The sequence below is a fragment of the Salvelinus fontinalis genome, chromosome 11, assembly GCF_029448725.1.
Source record: "Salvelinus fontinalis isolate EN_2023a chromosome 11, ASM2944872v1, whole genome shotgun sequence".
Classification (NCBI taxonomy): Eukaryota; Metazoa; Chordata; class Actinopteri; order Salmoniformes; family Salmonidae; genus Salvelinus; species Salvelinus fontinalis.
The window spans coordinates 33,165,586-33,190,010 of NC_074675.1; the positions used below are offsets into that span (position 1 = coordinate 33,165,586).

A 24,425-nucleotide genomic window follows, 5' to 3' on the forward strand; every position below is an offset into this window, starting at 1 on the left:
GAAATTATAAAGCTTTCTCATTTCCTATATTGCCTTAGCAAGGCTTTTACAATACACCAGGTATAATTGAATAGGTAAGTCTAATATTGTTGTTCCTCCTTTCCTTATATACTTTATTCTGTTTTATCCTTGGCTACTGTTTATGTTACCCCTGCCAGTACTTCCAAATAAAACCACTTGAAAACCCGTTGAGAGTTACAGTACCTAGGTGGCGCCTAATTGAACAACAATGTAACTAAATGTATGAAAGCTATGTTACTCACAGAGCTGTGTTGGATAGTAATGTTCTTTAATTCTCTTTGGGATCCAATTAGTCATTCTAATTAGGTAAATACGTATGTAAAGTGTTTAAGTATTCAGGAACAAGCACTCAACACACACACACGTTTTACCCTGGTTGAGAAGGACGGAATGGAGTGTGTTTCTGATTGAACAGACAAACACCTAAAAGCTGAAAGCTCTGTCCTCCAACCAAGGGCCTTCCTTTTAACTACAATATATATTTTACTATACACCATCCTGTTTCATTGATAACTGTCAGATATCAACTGCTATTAAGATATACAGGTACTGTACAGTACATATCAAATCCAATGTTATTGGTCACATACACATGGTTAGCAGATGTTATTGTGAGTGTAGCGAAAAGCTTGTGGTGTAGCGAAATACTTGTCTGGTCTGGTATGACGTCAATTATGATTTCACACATATTGATATGCTACAGTTACTGGCTGATAAGGTATCATAAACTAAAGCCACTGGATACAATTGTATTATAAGATAAGAGTCAGTAACCATGTATCCATTGTCTTTCAGAGAAAGATCATTGAGTTTACTGGAGCAACAATATCCAGCGCTTATCTCTGTGAGATGTAGTGAGTCAGTTACCATGTTTTGTGAGAGCTACTGTACAGTAGCACGACAGCCTCAGTCTTCATTCAGTTCATTGAGTTCAATTGTCTGAATCACCTTTTACCTACAGTACTGAATAACAGACATACTGTATCGATTAGACAGCAACAGGCTTTCATTCATGTTTTCCATGGCCCTTTCATTGCAGCTGACACACACACACACACAATTAGCTGTCATTTCCCCCCTTTTTAGCTCCACCTGCTTCAGTTATAAATGGATACGAGAGAGAGAACGATCAGCAACATTCTATTCATTTATTCTTATTGATACTGATTTGCATTTCATAGTCATGATGAATCACAGTGATTTGGTAGACTTGTCTTTACAAAAATGTACAATGATTTAATAAGAAAACATTTATTCCTGTAATGTCCCATTATAAATTCTTGCATCATCCAAATCGTTTTTTAAAATCATATTAACTTCTAAAGTGCTGGCTTTGTTCCAATCAATCAAATCAATATAAAAAGTCTTACATACTGTATGATATATTATGTATATTGATTACATGGCTAACCCCCCCCAGGGGGGTATGTTTAGGTTTTTCCCTAGCACTACACAGCTGATTCAAATAATCAAAGCAAGATAATGTGGAAAACCCTTCTCTAAGTCTCATTTGCACACTCTCTCACTGTCTTCTCTTTTGCTATCCTCTGTTCATCTCTCTCTCCCTCCCTCTCTCTCTCATCCTTTCCACATCTCCTCACATCCCTCTCTCCAGAAACAGTTGTTCCCGGTACTCTCTCCACCTCCTCACCCCTGTGTATCCCTCACAGAACTCCCTCACCCCCTCCCATAGTGACTTATTCAGATACACATGAACCATCAGCCTCCCCTTCACCTCCCTCCTCTCCCTCACTTTCTCTAAATGGCCGGCAAGTGCCGTCTTTGCTGAAACTAGATCAGTTCCAAACATATCGATATTGAATCTCAGCGATCCTCCCCTGTACGGGATTGGATAAGGCGGAGTGTAAAAGCTGAGGAAGGAAGGTCTTTCCGGCTTGTCGGCCAACCAGGTGAGGTTTCGCCTTGCTAAGATCTCAAGGTTTCCTTCGATTGGTTGTAAGGGCTGCCAGTCTTGGATAATGGCACCGCCAGGAAGTTGAACCCTGGAGGGGAGTTCAGGATCAAGGAGGATGTTCTTCAGGTGTTGCTCATCCTCTATCAGAACCATTTGAGGGACGGACCCACCTGGCTCACTTCCTGTGGTGGAATGTAGTTTGTTCCTCAGGTGTGAGACGAAACCCTCAAAACTGTCGGCCTCCCCGATGAATGAGAGAGCAGCCTAGAGAGAGAGAGAGAGAGAGAGAAAGACAGAGGGAGATTGAGAGGGGATGGGGTGGAGGGAGATAATGAGGGAGCGGGAGAGAGAAATTAAGAGAAAGAAAAAGAGTGGGTGAAAACAGTGCAGAGCAAACATATAGACGAGGGGGATGAAGCGGAGGTAGATGTAAAAATAAGAAAAAGAGGGATGGTTTGACACCTGAATTACGAGTCCATTGTGGTGTTTTCCCCCTTGTGAAAGGTGCAGCAATAGTTTGTGTGTGTATCTGTGTGTGCGCACAAGTCTCTTAGCAATACAAGCACAGCCAATCCCTAACAAGCTCCCTCAGAAACTCAATGAATAAATCACCCATTCAACTTCATTAGCTGAGGTCAAAAGTAGAGCACTATATGGAACATGTTCCATTTGGGACGCACCCTTTGACTCAGTTAAATTAGATATAACCGGTCTCCATGTGGTCCTCAATTGGACTACTGCCGCAATAAACCAGTCTAAGTGTTTAGGGATAGGGTGCCATTTAGGACAGAAAACATGCTGTTTCTTCCTTTAGTCAGGTGTTCTTTGAAAGGCTGTTGTATAGAGCACCACACAGCCACACGCTGAGACGGACTTTTAACCACTCTGTGTTTCCAGTTATAAGATACTGACATTTAGGCTGGTTTCTAGGAAGAAATAGGAAATGCAGACAGTCTGTCTGGACATTTGCCTTTCAAATGGCTTTGACACAGAAGTAAAAATTCCAAAAATAAAATTCGTAGAAATACAATGTACAGAAGTGCTGACTATTTCAACCACTTTTATTACTAGAATAATATTGTCATTGATAAGCGGAGTCAGAATTTAGAGATTGAACCAGGATGTGAACATGAAGATAGAGTTTGGGTTGTTGTTGAGGTTAGGGTAAGGTATGAATCGGGATGTGAACATGAAGCTATAGGATAAGGTTTAAGAGGGTTTCTGTTTGTGCTGATATAAAAACGTGGGTTGCACGGGCCTATTGCAACTTTCTCCTCGGTCTGCATATGTATATGGAAATTCAGTCTGGAGAGGATGGGGGAACATGGGGCGGTAAATCAGTCTGGTCTGGAGAGGGTGGGGGAACATGGGGCGGTGAATCAGTCTGGTCTGGAGAGGGTGGGGGAACATGGGGCGGTAAATCAGTCTGGTCTGGAGAGGATGGGGGAACATGGGGCGGTAAATCAGTCTGGTCTGGAGAGGGTGGGGGAACATGGGGCGGTAAATCAGTCTGGTCTGGAGAGGGTGGGGGAACATGGGGCGGTGAATCAGTCTGGTCTGGAGAGGGTGGGGGAACATGGGGCGGTAAATCAGTCTGGTCTGGAGAGGATGGGGGAACATGGGGCGGTAAATCAGTCTGGTCTGGAGAGGGTGGGGGAACATGGGGCGGTAAATCAGTCTGGTCTGGAGAGGGTGGGGGAACATGGGGCGGTAAATCAGTCTGGTCTGGAGAGGGAGGGGGAACATGGGGCGGTAAATCAGTCTGGTCTGGAGAGGGTGGGGGAACATGGGGCGGTAAATCAGTCTGGTCTGGATAGGGTGGGGGAACATGGGGCGGTGAATCAGTCTGGTCTGGAGAGGGTGGGGGAACATGGGGCGGTAAATCAGTCTGGTCTGGAGAGGATGGGGGAATATGGGGCGGTAAATCAGTCTGGTCTGGAGAGGGTGGGGGAACATGGGGCGGTAAATCAGTCTGGTCTGGAGAGGGTGGGGGAACATGGGGCGGTAAATCAGTCTGGTCTGGAGAGGGAGGGGGAACATGGGGCGGTAAATCAGTCTGGTCTGGAGAGGGTGGGGGAACATGGGGCGGTATATCAGTCTGGTCTGGAGAGGGTGGGGGAACATGGGGCGGTAAATCAGTCTGGTCTGGAGAGGGAGGGGGAACATGGGGCGGTAAATCAGTCTGGTCTGGAGAGGGTGGGGGAACATGGGACGGTGAATCAGTCTGGTCTGGAGAGGGAGGGGGAACATGGGGCGGTGAATCAGTCTGGTCTGGAGAGGGTGGGGGAACATGGGGCGGTAAATCAGTCTGGTCTGGAGAGGGTGGGGGAACATGGGGTGGTAAATCAGGCTGGTCTGGAGAGGGTGGGGGAACATGGGGCGGTAAATCAGTCCGGTCTGGAGAGGGTTGGGGAACATGGGGCGGTAAATCAGTCTGGTCTGGAGAGGGTGGGGGAACATGGGGTAATTTTTATTCAACACTACTACGTCCACTTGCGTTGCAGCTGCAATGAATGAGTAGCCAAGTGTATCGATAGCCCTGCCTTTTCATTATTATTAGCAGCCCGTCGTGTGCGACTCGAGTTTCGCCATCAGGTGGAAGACTGTGTCCTCTCTCTCTGGTCAGTCTCACTAGAGGAAAGGAAGGAGAGAGTAGAGACCGTGAGAGGTGGACCCCTCTGCTGCTGCTCTCTCTCTCTCTCTCTCTCTCTCTCTCTCTCTCTCTCTCTCTCTCCTCTCTCCTCTCTCTCCTCTCTCTCTCTCTCTCTCTCTCTCTCTCTCTCTCTCTCTCTCTCTCTCTCTCTCTCTCTCTCTCTCTCTCTCTCTCTCTCTCTCTCTCTCTCTCTCTCTCTCTCTCTCTCTCTCTCTCTCTCTCTCTCTCTCTCTCTCTCTCTCTCTCTCTCTCTCTCTCTCTCTCTCTCTCTCTCTCTCTCTCTCTCTCTCTCTCTCTCTCTCTCGATACTAATGCCGTGTTCAAAAAAACTGGGAACTCAGAAGTCGGTAATCTTTGACTTCCGACTTCAGTGCATTCAAGACAACTGGGAACTGGATTAGACCGGGAAAAATCGTTTTGAACGGTTATACAACTCGTAAACTCTAACCAAATTCCCAGTTATCTTGAAAGCAACATGACCATCAGATGCAGTTATTATCAGTCCAGTCAAATTAACAAGCAAATTAACAAATTATTCAAATTTTTGCCCAGCTGTGCCTTGCAAGTGTTTCACAAACTGATCTATTTTGTTATCAAAACTCGAGTTTTGAAATATAATATAGCCAATATGCTGTGATACTCTATTAGGCCTACTTCACAAACCTCATTACTACAGAACTGTTTTTATTTGGTTAATGTTACATTTTCATGTTTTTTTTTTCCCGGAGTGGGAAATCTGCGATTTGATCTTGACTCAGAAAAGGTTGGTGACCACTGGGTTAGGGGGAAAATAATCTGTTCTGTGGCTGAATTCAAGTATTTTTTGTTGTGTTATTAAATTATGTAACCCTTGTGTTGCATAGTTTGTAACGAGAGCCCACGAGTTCTGTTAATAACAGTTCTGTTATTGACAGCGCCCCCTTTCAACCTATCACAAGACCAAAAAACGGATCTCCCTTTACGACTCTGAATGGCCCTGAGGAGGTCAGGAGATAGAAGACAGATGCCTTTGGCAAGTCAGCAGAACATCTTATGATCTGTATATGTTACTGGATAAACGACCAATCAGGATATGAGTACTAAGAGATTGCAAGGGAGGGACTTTTTATTCCTACTCTTTGTCACAAAGAGAAAATGGCGCCAATAGCGCAAATTACATGTAAACACGTTTTATAAACACTGTATTAAACTGAAGGACTCATGACATGTTGTTATAACTTGAAACATAATGTAATATCTCTTCTGATCCTCCTATGTAAAAAATAAAATAACGGACATTTTGCCGTAACATGAATGTACGCACTTTTACACAAGGAGTGTTGGGTACATACAGGCTACGCCGTATCATATTAGAGATTGTGAAACGGACTTCTGTTCAAGAAAAGCATGCTATGAACACTTATGAGTAAGTCTTATACCCTGACCACACCACTCGCGTCGCGCACACGAGTGTTGTAAAATAAATGTAGAAATCTATGTTATTCAATTATTGCACCCACACTGCGCGTCTGCGTTGCCAAGCGCTAAAATAGAAATCAGTTCTATTTCTGACGCAGATCGCGCTGCAAGTTCTGCCTCTCCCATCTCCTCATTGGTTTATAGAAGCAGGTACTCACGTGCCATCTCCTCATTGGTTATACCCACGTGAGTGATTGAAAGACGAACTGTGTTGCCGGTCGTCGTGGTAATACTATGAAGGTTTAGATGCCAATCACCATATAAGTTCAATGATGAAAAAGCCTGGAAGGAGGAGAGATGACTAGAAACAATTCGGTTGACCGTTTTGTGTGTGGATTAATTGTCTGTGTAGAGGACCTTGTGCATTTCAGGTAAAATAACAACTCAATGTTTATATCACAGGACAAATTAGCTAGCAACAGCAAGCTAGTTAAATAGGACAAATGAGCTAGCAAGTGCAAGCTAACTAGCTACATTCCCATTTCCATAATTCCATTTCCTAAATTAATGTAATTGGTTCAAAGTTTGTTTTGAAATTTTAACCTGCGTGTCGTGATCACGTTTGGTGTGGGGGGGACAAAATAAATGTATGCACGATGGCGCACACGCGCATCCGGTTTGGGTTCCGTGTCAGGTTTATCTCAGGCTGGGGATGTTGTGGTGGATTGTCTTGGTGAAGGTAAGCGGGAGAGTCTCACAATGGGCTCTGGGAAACAGACTGTGTGGGGTGGGTAGGAGGTAGGTGGAGAGGTTGGTATTGGGGAGGGTTCAGAAGGGAAACTGTCAGGATTGGTTTTCCCTTTGTTTTGTCCGATCATCACAACTTTCTCCACCTTTACCCCTTTCTCCATAGTCACCACCCCAGAGAGGTCTTGGTGTGTATTGGGTTGGGTCCCTGTGTTGGGTTGTGGTTGAGGGTTTGGGTTAGGGTTGTGGTTGAGGGTTACGGTAAACAAAACCCTTCAAACAGTTTTCTACACCACTCAGATAAAAAAAAGTTGAGGGTTTGTATAGTACAGTAAACTATACACAGAAAAATATATATAGTAAAGTATACAGCAGTATAGTATATATTAGTATAGTATGAATTATAACTCACCCGTCTCCCTAGCTCTGTGAACTTGGATAATGCCTGTGTGGGCCCAGCTGAAGGGTCGTCAACCTTGGTTAGTCTCTTGGTCCTGACGCTGGGGTACAGCTGCTGGATGTACTGGTCAGCAAATCTATATATGTATACATTCCGTACATTTGTCTTTAATTTACGATGGACTTGAGCTGTGTATGTGACTGTTATTTGGTGTTTACTATGTTTGTTGCTGTTCTTTTTTATTGTTGTGTGGAGAAAAAAAAAATCTGCAAACGAATAAATCATATAAAAAGATCAGCAAACCTCTGGATAACCCTAGCCACGCCGCGACCCCTCTCGCTGGGGCACACCCTCAACCCCTCCACCACCACCGTACACCCCTCGTCAACGATTAGACCAGACTCCAGCGCCACCTGGGGGAGAGGGGAGGGATGACGATGGATTTAGGGATGGAAGGATGGATGGTAGAGAGGGAGGGATGGATGGAGGGAGAGATACAGAAGGAAGAAATAGGGATGGATGGAAGTAGAGAGAGAGAGACCGAGAGCACTACACACTGACCAATTTGCCGTCTCTGCGTCCCAGTATAACCACTCTGTCAGGCTCCGTCATCCAACCGGCATATCGATGAGGCAGGTAGTCATTCCCTCCGTAGATGTTAACAGAAATGGACATGACGTCATCGTAGTCCTTTTGTTCAGCCACCCAGAATGTCAGGCCGTCGCTCTCCCCAACACAGCTACCTGCCATGGTTTCTGTCCTGTAAAAGTTGTGGTTTACAAACAATGGAGTAAAGAATTATTGGCTATACATCAGTGGTCAGCAACTGGTCAATCGCGATCGACTGGTTGATCTCCAAGGCATTCCTAGTCAATCGGCAAACATTTATGTAAAAAAACAAACATGAAGCCTTACATTTGTTTTTATTTATTTTTGCTGGTTTTTGTTGTTCTTGTTTTTAGAGGGTGTGGCGGTAGGTGCAGCGAATTCAGCTGCCCTGCCCACTGGATAGGTGAAGTGTCCCCATTCTTTCCCCCGGAGGGTCCAGAGAGCAACTCAAGTGCACTACAAGCCTACTGCTGGCCAATCACATGGCTCAGATTACAGTGTCTGCAGTAACGTAGCAGGTGTAAAAGAAAGGTACAGCAAAGTTGATATTGTGAGATTAAAACGTTTAAAACCATGACTAGAGAGAGACTGTCAATTAATACAGCAAAGAGCTGCTGTTTTTACGAGTGAGTTCATGTTTAAGTTCCTACTCAGCGCTGTCAACACTTTTTATTCAACACTTTTATGAGGAATAAAATGCAACCTCATCCTACTTCCACTTGCGCTACAACCAGCACTGCAGCTGTAATGAATGAGTAGGAAAGTGTATCGATAGGCTTGCGTTGTTATTATTAGTGGCAGGGGTCTTTTACAATATCGAGGAATATGTCACTCTCTGTTCATAGGAGTAACAACAATTTGTGCATGAGGCAGAAATAATGCGGTGCCACCTGAGTTTTGCCATCAGCTGGAAGACGGTAGAGGTGTGCAGTTTTCAAACAATTCATTATTTTTGATTAACGCTTTTTGACCTACTCGTGGCTATGTTCATTTTAGTCGTTATTTTGACCTGCCAGTGCTGGCCGCAATGAGTCCTTCAGCAGGATTAATGCACGCTCCTCTGGCTCCTCTGACATTCTCATCAATGATAGAATGACAAACTCTACTGTGGAAGGTCTAAACGTCAGAGGTATCGGATTCACATGGGATTGTTGTTTAATTCAAATGTTTGAATATGAAATTATTTTTGAAGAGATTCAATTTAATTTTAGCTTCCAAATGAGAGATTTGTGCTTTCATAAGTTTTCCTCTGCTCACAGTGGCATGCCCCTGTGAAGAGGCATGGGTTATAAACTTTTCAGACACACCCCTCTCCCTCCACTATAAAAGCCATTGACAAGAATATAACTTTCTGTTCCGGGCACACCAGGATGACGATCCGGTGTCAGAATGGTTCAGATAATAACTACAGAACTAAGCCAACAGCAGCATGGACTTTGATTGTGAATGGTATGAACTTTGAACTCGTATTCACTACAGAAGTGATATCTCCTAGCCGTCGAGTTAGCAACAGCTGCTACAATCGCAGGTTAGGAAGGACAGTCAGAGTATCCCGTCTACTACACACAACGTTACTCCAACGTATCCAGTGACTACCAGAGACATTCTCCAAAGGACAGAGGACTCGGGTTGGCGATACGGTCTTCCATCTACCACCAACCTACTGAAGCGCAGCTCAGAGTAAATATTTATTGCATTTTCCTTTTCAAATGGGCGGTAATTTAGAATGCATAAGATACTGTATTTACGATAGCACAGCTCGCCTATGTTCCAGTCTCCCGCTCTTTCACTAAAACCCCGCCCCTTTTCTTTGTGTAACAAGCTGTCATATCTATTCCGCCCGCTAGGGACGTTTTCCTGTATGACGTAATTTGTGATCAAGTTATGATTTAATTGTATATGTGTGATTCTGTGTGATTAGTTAGGTATTTAGTAAATAAATTATTAAACACAATTTTGTATTGCTGATTCAACTTGTTAGCCAGGATTCTTGCAGATAATCAAGGATTTACAACTTTCAGATGAGACTGAATAAAATGACGATTAATGTGACTGTTATGGATGTAAAATCTTACTAAATCTTTAAGAGTTTATTTGAAAGATAACAGCTCTATAAATATTCTTTCGTGGTGTCCCTCTCTAGTTAATTAACATTTACATGATTAGTTCAATCAGGTAATATTAATTACGGAGAAATTATTTTATAGAATAGCATGTCATAGCAATTAATCTGGCATAGTCAAAGACACGACACCTGGCTACCCATACTCCTTGCTCTGGCCAACGCCCACGGACATTCGTTTCTTCTCCACAATGAGAAGTATGTAGCGAATAACAGAGCAGCGGAATCATTTTGTGTGTCGTCAGGCTAATTATCATCCTCACGGCAGTCAGGCAATGCCAAGAGTCATTGATAATCTAGTCCAATTACGGCCACAACTAGACCTCGTTTCAAACGTATAAAGAAATAATCGTATTGTTATGCCTAGCAATCAACAAAGTATTCACACCCCTTTACTTTTTCCACATTTTGTTGTGTTACAGCCTTAATTTAAAATGGACGAAATGTAGATGTTTTTGTCACTGGCCTACACATAATACCCCATAATGTCAGTGTCAAAATTATGTTTTTCACTTAATATTTTTTCAAATTAATTAAAAATGAAAAGCTGAAATGTCTTGAGTTAATACGTATTCAACCCCTTTGTTATGGAAAGTAAAAGTTTGCTTAACGGGTCACACAGCAGATTCATGGACATGGACACATGGACTCACTCTGTGTGCAATAATAGTTTTTAACATGATTTTTTAATGACTACCTCATCTCTGTACCCCACGCATGCAATTATCTGTAAGGTCCCTCAGTCGAGGAGTGAATTTTAAACACAGATTCAACCACAAAGACCAAGAAGGTTTTCCAATGCCTCGCAAAGAAGGGCACCTATTGGGTATATTGGTAAAACAATTGAAAACATTGAATATCCCTTTGACCATGGTGAAGTTATTAATTATAGGTTAGATGGTTTATCAAAACACCCAGTTATTACAATGATACAGGTGTCCTTCCTAACTCAGTTGCCGGAGAGGAAGGAAACCGCTCAGGGATTTCACCATGAGGCCAATGGTGCATTTAAAAACACTTACAGAGTTTATTTGCTGTACTAGGAGAAAACTGAGGATGGATCAACAACATTGTAATTACTCCACAATATATAACAACCCAATTGACAGAGTGAAAAGAAGGAAGCTTGTACAGAATACAAATATTCCTAAAAATGCATCCTGTTTGCAACAAGACACTAAAGTAATAATGCAAAAAAAATGTGGCCAAGCAATTAACTTATGGTCCTGAATAGAAAGCGTTATGTTTGGTGCAAATCCAATACATTACTAAGTACCACTCTCCATATTTTCAAGCATAGTGGTGGCTGCATCATGTTATGGGTATGCTTGTTATCGTTAAGAGATGGGGAGTTTTTCAGGACAAAAATTAAATGGAATAGAGCTAAGCACAGGCAAAATCCTTGAGGAAAACTCGGTTCAGTCTGCTTTCCACCAGACACTGGGAGATGAATTCACATTTCAGCAGGACAATAACCTAAAACACAAGGCCAAATCTACACTGGAGTTGCTTACCAAGAATACAGTGAATGTTCCTGAGTGGCCGAGTTACAGTTTTTACTTAAATCTTCTTGAAAATCTATGACAAGACTTGAAAATAGTTGTCGAGCAATGATCAACATTCAATTTGACAGAGCTTGAAGAATTTTGAAAAGAATAATGGGCAAATATTGTACAATCCAGGTGTGCAAAGGTCTTAGAAACGTACACAGAAAGACTCACGGCTGTAATTCCTGCCAACAGTGATTCTAACATGTATTGACTCAGGGGTGTGAACTTATTTAAATTAGATGTTTCCGTTTTCATTTTAAATACATTTGCAAAAATGTCTAAAAACATGTTTTCACTTTGTCATTATGGGTATTGTGTGTAGGATGAGTGAGATTTAAAAAAAAATATTGAATTCAATTTGAATAATGCAAAGAAAAATGGTCTGAACAACAATGCATTGGCAGGGCAATTCAAGCAAAGCCAAAATGCGGTGAAAATGTATTGGGCCTATAGCCTTCTGCACAAACCTCATTGCTACAGTACTGTTTTTAGGGTAATGTTGCATAGGCTTACGTTTTTTTAAGTCATTTAAAAAAAATCAGAGCAATAGATCTCGGCTTGCATCTTGACTCAGAAAATGTTGGAGACCATTGCTATATATAATTAATTTAAAAGTTAAAAAAATGGATTGAGAATGTTAAGTATTGCCGCTTGTTATCATCTAGTTAAATAAACGTATATGAATGATGTGGGCAGGTACTCAACATCATATCCAACGCTGTTCTGGCCGTGTTATGAATGATGTGGGCAGGTACTCGACATCATATCCAAAGCTATTCTGGCCGTGTTATGAATGATGTGGGCAGGACAACCTAAGCCAATCACCTCCCGCTGCAGAGCATTGTTAACTATGGTATGGACATTGGCCCTCCCCAACCTATTCAGTCCTCCAAAGTTGGTATTTGTTGTCGGCAGAGAATGTTTTCCGGGTAACATTTTTGGATGACCACCAGGACCTCAGCTGCAATTTCCTCTGCTGTTTCTCCATTAAATTCAACAAAATCAAGCAGTTTTGTTTCCACAGATGTGCTGCCATCATATATCTTACATATGACTACTATTGGCAGCAGCTTACATGTCCATGATTGGACGCATCAATGGACAGGGACACAAATTCAACCTGGTCTAGGTCCTGTGTTACCAAAGTAGTTGCCCATGGTGCTAACACGTTACTCAATATGGCGTCACATTTTGTCCTACCACATGTAAACGTTGGCTCATAAAGCTTTCGTGTCAGTTGTGCTGTGCAGTCCATAGATCTGTAACTATGATTATGTCACATAGTGTGGTATAAATTGTCAGGCTCTGTAACCATATCTTTACCTTTCCTCCTCTGTCTCCTTCACTCTCCTTCCTCTCCACTACTAATGTTATCCATGAACATTTCTAAATATATTTTCACACTACTTATTATAATGCCAAACCACAAAAATCTACAAAAATATTCTCAGAATTAATTGTGCATTCTTTTAATATAATCATATTTTCAAAATAGCCCGTCCACTGCATGTTTACATGTGAACGTTTTTTAACCTAGCTACCATAACAGTAACTTAGCTAGCTAACTTAGTCTACATAGCTAACGTTAGCTAGCATAACCTATTTAAAACCTTATAGAGCAGATCATCTATCTATATAATAAATTGTGACTTAACATCACTAGCTAGGATCTCAAACGAGTGTAACTTACCTGGCTTGAAAAGACGTTTGTGGTGATGTGTTGATGTTGTGGATTCACTTGACACTTGCTAGCCTCTGCCCGAGTTTCCCACAGCAGTTTTCTCTAAAACTATCGCAAGCAAGTAGGTAGTAGAAGAAGAGTGAATGAAGCTGCTATAGCGAGCAGCCCCCTCTACTGGACAAAACAAGCACAACGCGATTGAGACGTCAGCCGGTAGGCTCTGCTGCCCGGTCTTTCTTGCCAAGTAAAGTATTTCACTTTGCGGTCTGTGACTGGTCTATGACAGAAAATACTTAGTAAATACTTAATACTACTAACTCGATATGGTTAGTTTTGGATGGGGACCGTGTCGTACATATCCAGCAACACAGCTTTAAATTACTTTGGTACTATCCATTGTCCTGAAATCAATACCCACTCAACAACAAAAAAAGAATCACAAAAGCTAAATGTTTTTTTATTAAAATGAAAATCAAATTTATTTACAAGTTAAATGTAATGAATATTAACCAAGCTATTAGGATACAGTGTAATTTTACTTTATACCCTGCGATATCCAATTGATAGTTACAGTCTTGTCCCATCGCTGCAACTCCCCTATGGACTCGAGGGAGGCGAAGAACGAGAGCCATGCGTCCTCCTAGTGCATTCGGGAAAGTATTCAGACCCCTTGACTTTTCCCACATTTTGTTAGGTTACAGCCTTATTCTAAAATGTATTAAATTAAACAAGTCCCTCGTCAATCTTAACACAATACTCCATAATGACAAAGTAAAAACAGTTTTGTTGAAATGTTTGCAAATGTATTAAAAAACAGAATTACCTTATTTAGATAAGTGTTCAGACCCTTTGCAATGAGACGCGAAATTGAGCTTGAGTGCATCCTGTTTCCATTGATCATCCTTGAGATGTTTCTACAACTTGATTTGTCTCCAACTGTGGTTAAATTCAATTGATTGGACATGATTTGGAAAGGCACACACCTGTCTATATAAGGTCCCACAGTTGGCAGTGCATGTCAGAGCAAAAACCAAGCCATGAGGTCAACGGAGTTGTCCGTAGAGCTCAGAGACGTGATTGTGTTGAGGCGCAGATCTGGGGAAGGGTACCAAAACATTTCGGCAGGATTGAATGTCCCCAAGAACACAGTGGCCTCCATCATTGTTAAATGGAAGATGTTAGGAACCACCAATACTCTTCCTATAGCTGTCCGCCAGGCCAAACTGAGCCATCGTGGGATGAAGGGTCTTGGTCAGGCCTTCACCAAGAACCCGATGGTCACTCTGACAGAGCTGCAGAGCTCACTCTGTGGAGATGGAAAACCTTGCAGGTGGACACCCATCTCTACAGCACTCCACCAATCAGGCCTTTATGGTAGAGTAGCCAGACGGAAGCCACTCCTCAGTAAAAGGCACATGACAGCCCGCTTGGAGTTTGCCAAAAGACACCTAAAGGACTCTCAGACCATGAGAAACAAGATTCTCTGGTCTGATGAATCCAAGATGAAACGCTATAGCCTGAACGCCAAGCTTCACATCTGGAGGAAACCTGACACCATCCCTACGGTGAAGCATGGTGGTGGCAGGATGTTTTTCAGCAGCAGGGACTGGGAGACTAGTCAGGATCAAGGGCAAGATGAACGGAGCAAAGTACAGAGAGATCCTTGATGAAAACCTTCTACAGAGCGCTCAGGTTCACCTTCCTACAGGACAACATCCCTACAGTAAGCACACAGCTAAGACAACGCAGGAGTGGCTTCGGGACAAGTCTCTGAATGTCCTTGAGTGCCCCAGACAGTTTTAGAATAAGGCTGTAACGTAACAAATGTGGAAAAAGTGAAGGGGTCTGAAAACCTTCCGAATGCACTGTGGACATATGCATTTAGTCCTGTATGTTATATTAATTCCAGAACAATACATTAATGTACTGATGTTGTGTTGAATATCAGTTGGAAAGACAATACACCGTAACACTTTTTTTTGCTTACCCTGTTTGCTTCCAGTGTGAAATAAAAAGCCTTTCCATACTAGAATTTCAAGCACTCTTGTCCTTGCCCAGATGGAGGTGCCAAATACAGATTCTTAGCAGTTGACTGTTCGAGAAGCCGACTGCATCAAAAACACAATGTCAGCATTGATGGACTGGCATACCCTTTAACGACCTACATTAACCTAAAGGTCATGTTGATGGCTGCACCTTTACACATTTAGATCAGCCCAAGGCCAGCCTTAACATGAGACAAAATATGCATCAATTTACTCACTTGGCCTGGCAAATAAAATATTTTTGATGTAGTATCCTAGTAAAATCATGTTGCTACAGGTTTCTAACACTCCAATTATGTAGAGCCTTCCAACGATTTTCTTAAACCCACCTTGGTCGCAGTTAATCCAATCATTGTTCCCCAATAATCAGGGACTGATTTAGACCCGTGTGCAATTAATTATCATGTAGAACAGAAAACCAGCAGACTCCAGACCTCATAGGGTAGTAGTTGAATACCCCTGCCATGTATAGTGTATTGTATTGCAGTGAATGGAATGGGTGGAGTAAGGAGTCGCCAGCATTCTGTTTTGGAAACTCTATTGAGTAATTCCAATAACATTCATTTGTATTTTATTAAAAGTGTATTTCTTCAAATACAGCCTACAAAACAGTTTTCAACATACCAGCATTTGTGTAAACGTTCAAAACAAATGCTGGTATAAAAATCAAATACATCAAATTAACAATGTATTTTTTTTAAGGTGGTTGCAATGCTTTGTAAAACAGTTGTAATGCACCATAGTTCGATTTATATATGTATTTTTTCCCCCAAAGTTTATCATGTCTTTGCAGGAGGACTCTTATTTATTTTTTTAACTGCACTCCCCTGCTGCCAGCACAATATCCTGCTGCTAGGAGAACAGTAATTGCGAGTTTGAAGCCTTTCCCTTTCCCCTGCTGCAACCTGGATTCAGGGGTAGATGTAACATAATATAAGCAATCATGGAAGGTCAATGACTACGGTATTTTACATTTGTTATGGTATGTCTTAATTTGTGGAAGTCCATCATTCATTTCGTATGATACAGTTGAAGTCGGAAGTTTACATACACCTTAGCCAAATACATTTAAACTCAGTTTTTCACAATTCCTGACATTTAATCCTAGTAAAAAATCCCTGTTTTAGGTCAGTTAGGATCACAACTTTATTTTAAGAATGTGAATTGTCAGAATAATAGTAGAGATAATTATTTATTTCAGCTTTCATTTCTTTCATCACATTCCCAGTGGGTCAGAAGTTTACATACACTCAATTAGTATTTGGTAGCATTGCCTTCAAATTGTTTAACTTGGGTCAAACGTTTTGGGTAGCCTTCCACAAGCTTCCCACAATAAGTTGGGTGAATTTTGGCCCATTCCTCCTAACAGAGCTGGTGTGACTGAGTCAGGTTTGTAGGCCTCCTTGCTCGCACACATTTTCTCAGTTCTGCCCACAAATTTTCCGTAGGATTGAGGTCAGTGCTTTGTGATGGCCACTCCAATACCTTGACTTTGTTGTCCTTAAGCCATTTTGCCACAACTTTGGAAGTATGCTTGGGGTCATTGCCCATTTGGAAGACTCATTTGCAACCAAGCTTCAACTTCCTGACTGATGTCTTGAGATGTTGCTTCAATATATCCACATAATTTTCCTCCCTCATGATGCCATCTATTATGTGAAGTGCACCAGTCCCTCCTGCAGCAAAGCACCCCCCAACATGATGCTGACACCCCCGTGCTTCACGGTTGGGATGATGTTCTTCAGCTTGCAAGCATCCCCCTTTTTCCTCCAAACATAACAACGGTCATTATGGCCAAACAGTTCTATTTATGTTTCATCAGACCAGAGGACATTTCTCAAAAAAGTACGATATTTGTCCCTGTGTACAGTTGCAAACCGTAATCTGGCTTTTTTATGGCGGTTTTGTAGTAGTGGCTTCTTCCTTCTTCCTTTCTCTGAGCGGCCATTCAGGTTATGTCGATATAGGACTCGTTTTACTGTGGATGAAGATACTTTTGTACCTGTTTCTTCCAGCATCTTCACAAGGTCCTTTGCTGTTGTTCTGGGATTGATTTGCACCTTTCGCACCAAAGTACGTTCATCTCTAGGAGACAGAACGCGTCTCCTTCCTGAGCGGTAGGACGGCTGCGGGGTCCCATGGTGTTTACACTTGCGTACTATTGTTTGTACAGATGAACGTGGTACCTTCAGGCGTTTGGAAAATGCTCCCAATAATGAACCAGATTTGTGGAGGTCTACAATTTTTTTTTCTGAGGTCTTGGCTGATTTCTTTGGATTTTCCCATGATGTCAAGCAAAGAGGCACTAAGTTTGAAGGTAGGCCTTGAAATACATCCACAGGTACACCTCCAATTGACTCAAATGTTGTCAATTAGCCTATCAGAAGCTTCTAAATGTCACGCCCTGACCATAGAGAGCCCTCGGGGTTCTCTATGGTGCAATAGGTCAGAGCGTGACTAGGGGGTGTTCTAGTCATGAATTTCTATGTTGGTGTGAGTATGGTTCCCAATTGGAGGCAGCTGATGATCATTGCCTCTAATTGGGGATCATATTTAGTGTGGTCCTTTTCCCACCTGCGTTTGTGGGATATTGTTTTGGTTTAGTGCTATGTGCGCTACGTATGGCACGTTCGTTTATTCTTTGTTGTTTTAATGGTTCACTTTAATAAATATGTGGAACTCTACTCACGCTGTGCCTTGGTCCGCTTATTATGAATACAACGAACGTGACACTAAAGCCTTGACATCATTTTCTGGAATTTTCCAAGCCGTTTAAAGGCACAGTCAACTTAGTGTATGTAAACTTCTGACCCACTGGAATTGAGATACAGTGAAATAATCTGTCTGTAAACAACTGTTGGAAAAATGACTTGTGTCATACTCAAAGTAGATGTCCTAACCGACTTTCCAAAACTATAGTTGGGTAACAAGAAGTGTGAGTGGTTGAAAAACGAGTTTTAAGTGTATGTAAACTTCAGACTTCAACTGTATGCTAGGCTAGTGGTTAGAGTTAGAAGTTATGGTTAGGGTTAGGGGTTAAGGTTAAGGTTAGGGCTGAGGTTAGGGTTAATGTTAATGTTAAGGTTAGGAGTTAGGTTAACTAGACACAGCCGCCGGCTGATTTGTTTTCTTGAGCGAATGGTCAGGGGGCCGGAAAATTATTTCAAGTATTAAAGAAACTGCAAATTGACCGCAATGAGCCCAAACAGATATAATATTTGACTAAAACATCATGTCAATCCTTTCTTACATTTGTATACAATCACATACTGTACAAGTCAAAAGTTTGGACACCGACTCATTCCAGGGTTTTTCTCTATTTTTACTATTTTCTACATTGTAGAATAATAGTGAAGACATCACAAATATCAAATAACACATATGGAATTATGTAGTAACCAAAAAAGTGTTAAACAAATCAAAATATATTTTATATTCTTCAAGGTAGCCACCCTTTGCCTTGATGACAGCTTTGCACACGCTTGGAATTCTCTCAACCAGCTTCATGAGGTAATCACCTGGAATGCATTTCAATTAACTGGTGTGCCTTGTTAAATGTTCATTTGTGGAATTTCTTTCCTTCTTAATGCGTTTAAGCCAATCAGTTGTGCTGTGACAAGGTAAGGGTGGTATACAGAAGATAGCCCTCTTTGGTAAAAGACCAAGTCCATATTATGGCAAGAAGTTGCTACATTGAAGAATATAAAATATTTGATTTGTTTAACACTTTGAATGAGTAGGTGTGTCCAAACTTTTGACTATTACTGTATATCTCTCTATGCCTGGGAATCCTTTCTAATTTGAAATCACTTGGAGCTGATTTGCTCGTGTTTTTACAGCCTTTGGCGTGCCACCAGTTTTGGAACTCTGGGTTAAAGGGATTTATGGTTAGGGTTAGGGGGTTAGCTAAACTAGGCATTAGGGGTTAAGGTTATGAGTTAGGTTAAAGGGTTAAGGTTAGGGTTAGCTAACATGCTAATTCATTGCAAAGTAGCTAAAAAGTAGTAAGTAATTGCAAAGTTGCTAATTAGCTAAAATGCTAAAGTTGTCCGTGATGAGAGTTGAACACCCAACCTTTGGGTTGCTGGACATTCACGTTACTTGCCTTAAGTAACCATCTGTCTTATATAACCATACCAAATGTAACATCTCATCGGCCCCTAGTAATTTGAGTGTCCCAGCTTTTCATTTAGTATGTTACGTCTTCTGTGAGACCAGGCTGCCTAATAAATACCAGGAAGGGATTGAACTTTAGTCCCAATTGGGGCCTTCTGAGTAATAGTTATTAAAGTTGACTTTTCACCTGGATTTGGACTGGAAATGTCAGAAACCTGTACTGCAATATAGGTCATTGTAACAAGCGCCACATATGTCATTGTAGCCTACTGCTATTCCCAATTAGGGCTAGCCTATTTGTTTTGACTTATTATCTAATGGTTTGTGGAAGAACTACTGTATCTAGTATCCATAATTCATATTCTTTACCTCATAGCACATTATTTTACGTGCATTAGTCTGTTAGAACTACATGAGTCTGCTGAGGGGAGAAAAACTCACAATAATGTCCGTAACAGTGCGAATGGAATGGTATCAAACACCTGGAAACAATGTTTGATGTATTTGATACCATTCCACTGATTCCGCTCCAGCCATTACCACAAGTCTGTTCTCCCCAATTAAGTTACCTCTAACCCCCTGTGGTTAGAACTATCCAAAGATAAGGAGAAGATAATATGAGAGTGTAAGTAGGCGTGTTTGAGCTTCCTCGCTGTCCAAATTGATGATAATTTGCCACAGAGAGCAGTGTGTGTGGTGTATGTGTGTGTGTGTTAGTGTGTGAGCAGGAGGTGGGCTGATTTGTTTTCACTGTCTTTCTCTGTCTCTCTCTCTGTCTCTCTCTCTCTCTCTCTCTCTCTCTCTCTCTCTCCCCCTTTCTCTCCCCCGTTCTCTAACTCTCTCTGTCTCTCTCTTGCCTTCTCTCCCCATCCCCCACCCCCCCTTCTCTCGCTTTCTCTCTCCATCTAAGGGATGCGTCATTCTCAAACTGCCGGGTCAAGTGGGAAACCAGTGTAAAATTATAGCAGAGAGAATAAGGTGAAAAGAAAGGAAGATTGGAGAGAGGACAGAGAGTTGATGAAGATAAAGAAAGGGAGATGGAGAGGGAGAGAAAGAGTTGAAGAATTTAGAATAAAAGAGAGAGAGATAGCGAGAGAGAGGGGAAGACAGCGAAAGAAAGGAAGAGATGAAGAGTTGAGAAAGAAACAAGAGAGAGAGAAGGAGAGAGGGGGGAGAGAGAGAGACAGCGAGAGAGAGAGAGAGAGAGAGAGAGAGAGAGAGAGAGAGAGAGAGAGAGACAGAGAGAGAGAGAGAGACAGAGAAAGACAGTGAAAACAAATCAGCCCACCTCCTGCTACCCCTTTACATGCACACACTGCACCATCAACCCTCTGAAAGGCGAGGTGAATGAATCTGAAGAACCTGCTTCTGCTCACTTACTTTCACTCTCCATCTAAAACTATTCCCTTTCTCTTTCATTACTCCACTATACCTCCCTCCCTCCCTTCCTCACCTCCGCCTCACTCCCCCCACCCCCTCTTCCTTTCTGTCTCACTTTACCGTTGAAAACCCTTTCATTACTCCCCCCTCGCCTACCTCCCCCCTCGACTCTTACGCCCCCTCCGTCCCTTCCACCCTACCTCCATCCATCCATTCTGGCAACTTACATTATCTTTCCCCACCAGCTATTATTTCTATGACTCACTACACTGCAACACCACCACACCAATACCGCCCTGACAAATTACTGTCTGACTCTCTGCTGCCCACTAGAGGATGCACGCGCACACACACACACACACACACAAACACACACCACCTGACAGCTTTACTGACTGACTCTACTGCCCACTAGAGGCGGGGACTGCAGTCCATTCATAAAAACTGATGGGGGGGAGGGAAGAGAAAATAATCAGAATCACCTAAATACGCCAAAGACATTTGAATGTACAAGAATTGTATATATCATACATAAGATGACCCCTCGTTCCAAGCCCCTATTATTAAACAATGCAGGTTTCCTACTCGTGGAAATTCTACGCTTGACCACTGCTACACGCCTTTTAGACGCGGGTATAAGGCCGTCTCCCATCCTCCTTTCAGTAAATGACCATGATGACAATTTGCTGATCCCTGTCCACAAACAAAGACTCAAGAGGGAAGTTCCGGGGGTCAGGTCTGTACACCGTTGGTCCGACCAATCAGAATAGAGGATGTGATACTGATCGTGTCTTTCAAAACCCTAATCAAAAACCATGGATTGATGGCAGCCTTGTAGGGAAACTGAATGAGAGAGATGCTACTTATAAACACGGCAAGGTGACCCGGGGACAATAGTATGGTTAAACGGTACAATTACGACGTACGCAGATCGATAAAGATGGCGAAAACACAAGTACAGGGGGAAAAAGTAGCGCAATTCAGCGGTTCAGACACGAGGCGTATGTGGCAGGGTCTCCTAACGATCATGGATTGCAATAAGAAAGCCAGCCACGTCGCTAACATCTATGCCGCCCTACCGGACGAGCTTAACACTTTCTCCTCACACTTCGAGGACAACGACGACTCTGAGCTGCCGAGAGCCCCCGAGGAAAACGAGGGCTATGTACTTACGTAAGTCATTCAAACGTGTCAACCCTCGCAAGGCTGCCGAGCCAGACGGCATCTCTAGCTCAGGCCGCTATCCCCACCTGCTTCAAGGTGAAAGTACGTGAACTGACAACCGTCCCGTAGCACTCACCTCAGTCATCATGAAGTGCTTCGAGAGGCTAGTCAAAGACCATATCACCTTGGTATGCGGAATTGGAGACAAGTGGGAGTGGAGTTGCTGTGTGGGAGATAGAATGATGGTCAAAGATTTAAAAAACATTTGTAGATAAAAAATAATAAAAAAGTACATTTCAATGACACTGAGGGGCAGTGTTTTTACAACTAATGCCGGTTTGCCTGAGGCTGGTGCCATGCAGGTGTTTGTACACATATACACACACTCTCATTCAAATAAACGCATACAAGAACACACACATACATGTAATAGTGCCAGACATGCACACAAACATATACAGTTGGCATTGCTGTTGTGATTTTAGTTGTCCTTGATGTCCTTTGTTTTAAATGTATTATTTTGTTTTATTATTTTCTTGCGTTGTTGTTTGCTGTTTTCTTCTGCCTTTTCCTTTTTGTCTCTTGGTTGTTGGTGCATTGGGGGGTTCTTGGGGTTGGGGAATGGAATTAATTGTATTTTTTTTCTTCTTCTTCTTGGGTGGGGGCTGTGGGAGGGGTCTCGAATGGTTGAGGGACAGCTATTGGGGAACTGTGGGGGGGATCTTGGAGGGTTCGGGTTCACGTTTTTTGGCCTGGTGGTAGATCGGTCAACGTGCCATTGAGCAGGGCATTGACCCTGGATGCTTCTGTGTGTCACTCTGAATTGGAATCTGTTGGATGAATGGTATGATGTAGTTGTTGAGCGGCTTCACCGCAAGTATATTGTATGTTTCGAATATTCAATAAATAAAATAAAAAAGACCGCATCAACTCCTTCCACCTCGACACACTCAACCCTCTCCAATTCGTCCACCACGCTGACAGATCCACGGACCATGCAATCGCCATTGCACTGCACACTGCCCTCACCCACCTGGACAAAAGGAATGCATATGTGAGGATGCTGTTCATCGACTACAGCTCAGCCTTCAATACCACAGTGTCCTTGACTGAACTTAGATCTTGGACTTCCTGATGGACTTCCTGATGGGCTGCCCCCAGGTGGTGAAGGTAGGCAACGTTACCTCCTCGACACCGATTCTCAACACGGGGGCCCCACAATGGTGCGTCCTCAGTCCCCTCTTGTACTCTCTGTATACCCATGACTGCGTGGCCTCACACAGTACCAACTCCATCATCAAGTTTGCTGACGACACAACAGTAGTAGGCCTGATTGCAAACAATGATGAAAAGGCCGACAAGGAGGTAGGCACTCTGACGGCGTGGTGCCAGGTAAACAACCACTCCCTCAACGTCAACAACAACAAAAGAGCTGGGGGTTTGGTCGTGATTGACCTGAACAATTTTTCCAGAGGGGAGTCTTTGGAAGAGGGGGAGACCAGGGTAGAATGGAACAGCAAGGATCTTTCCTGCACATTGACCTTTCCCTAGAGTCGTGCAGGACCTTAACGGAGGGCAGGTGGCAGCTGATAACCCTCTCAGCAGACCGGATAATCCTTTGCAGTTTGCCCTTGGACCGGGCAAACGTATTCCCTAACCAGACAGTGATCGAGGATGTGAGGCCGGAATCTATTGCTGTGTTTACACAGGCAGCCCAATTCTGATATTTTTTTCCCACTAATTAGTCTTCTGACCAATCACATCAGATCTTTTCAAATCAGATCTCTTTCAGAGCTGATCTGATGGTTAAAAGACCAAAGAATGAAAAAAAGATCAGAATTGGGCTGCCTGTGTAGAACCGTATCAGTATTGTCTGTAAAACTTTAATAGTCCTAAGTAAAGACGTGCAGGTAGAGGATCTGACACACCAAGCTTATTCTGTAGATAATGTATTAGAAATTATAAAGCTTTCTCATTTCCTATATTGCCTTAGCAAGGCTTTTACAATACACCAGGTATAATTGAATAGGTAAGTCTAATATTATTGTTCCTCCTTTCCTTATATACTTTATTCTGTTTTATCCTTGGCTACTGTTTATGTTACCCCTGCCAGTACTTCCAAATAAAACCACTTGAAAACACCACACAGCCCGTTGAGAGCTACAGTACCTAGGTGGCGCCTAATTGAACAACAATGTAACTAAATGTATGAAAGCTATGTTACTCACAGAGCTGTGTTGGATAGTAATGTTCTATAATTCTCTTTGGGATCCAATTAGTCATTCTAATTAGGTAAATACGTATGTAAAGTGTTTAAGTATTCAGGAACAAGCACTCAACACACACACACGTTTTACCCTGGTTGAGAAGGACGGAATGGAGTGTGTTTCTGATTGAACAGACAAACACCTAAAAGCTGAAAGCTCTGTCCTCCAACCAAGGGCCTTCCTTTTAACTACAATATATATTTTACTATACACCATCCTGTTTCATTGATAACTGTCAGATATCAACTGCTATTGAGATATACAGGTAGATGACACACGCACACACACAATTAGCTGTCATTTCCCCCCTTTTTAGCTTCAGTTATAAATGGATATGAGAGAGAGAGAACGATCAGC

The 24,425-nt window shown here is 42.5% G+C and overlaps 1 protein-coding gene across 1 annotated transcript; it reads right to left on the reverse strand.

Annotated features, from left to right (window-relative positions):
• Positions 1–1,155: 1,155 nt before the first annotated feature.
• On the reverse strand, positions 1,156–13,212 carry nat16l (N-acetyltransferase 16, like). Its single transcript, XM_055938469.1, has 5 exons — positions 13,106–13,212; positions 7,696–7,894; positions 7,438–7,547; positions 7,147–7,270; positions 1,156–2,200 (listed from the first exon to the last, which is right to left on the reverse strand). The coding sequence occupies exons 2-5, from the start codon at positions 7,882–7,884 to the stop codon at positions 1,619–1,621; spliced, it is 1,005 nt and encodes a 334-aa protein (XP_055794444.1). The 5' UTR covers positions 7,885–7,894; positions 13,106–13,212; the 3' UTR covers positions 1,156–1,618.
• Positions 13,213–24,425: the final 11,213 nt, after the last annotated feature.

Excerpts from the sequence above, each read along its gene's own strand:
- nat16l (XM_055938469.1), bottom strand. The coding sequence starts at position 7,884 with ATGGCAGGTAGCTGTGTTGGGGAGAGCGACGGCCTGACATTCTGGGTG. Across the intron at positions 7,548-7,695 it reads GACGCAGAGACGGCAAATTG|GTGGCGCTGGAGTCTGGTCT; the intron begins GTCAGTGTGTAG and ends CCTCTCCCCCAG. Across the intron at positions 2,201-7,146 it reads TCACAGAGCTAGGGAGACGG|GCTGCTCTCTCATTCATCGG; the intron begins GTGAGTTATAAT and ends CTCTCTCTCTAG.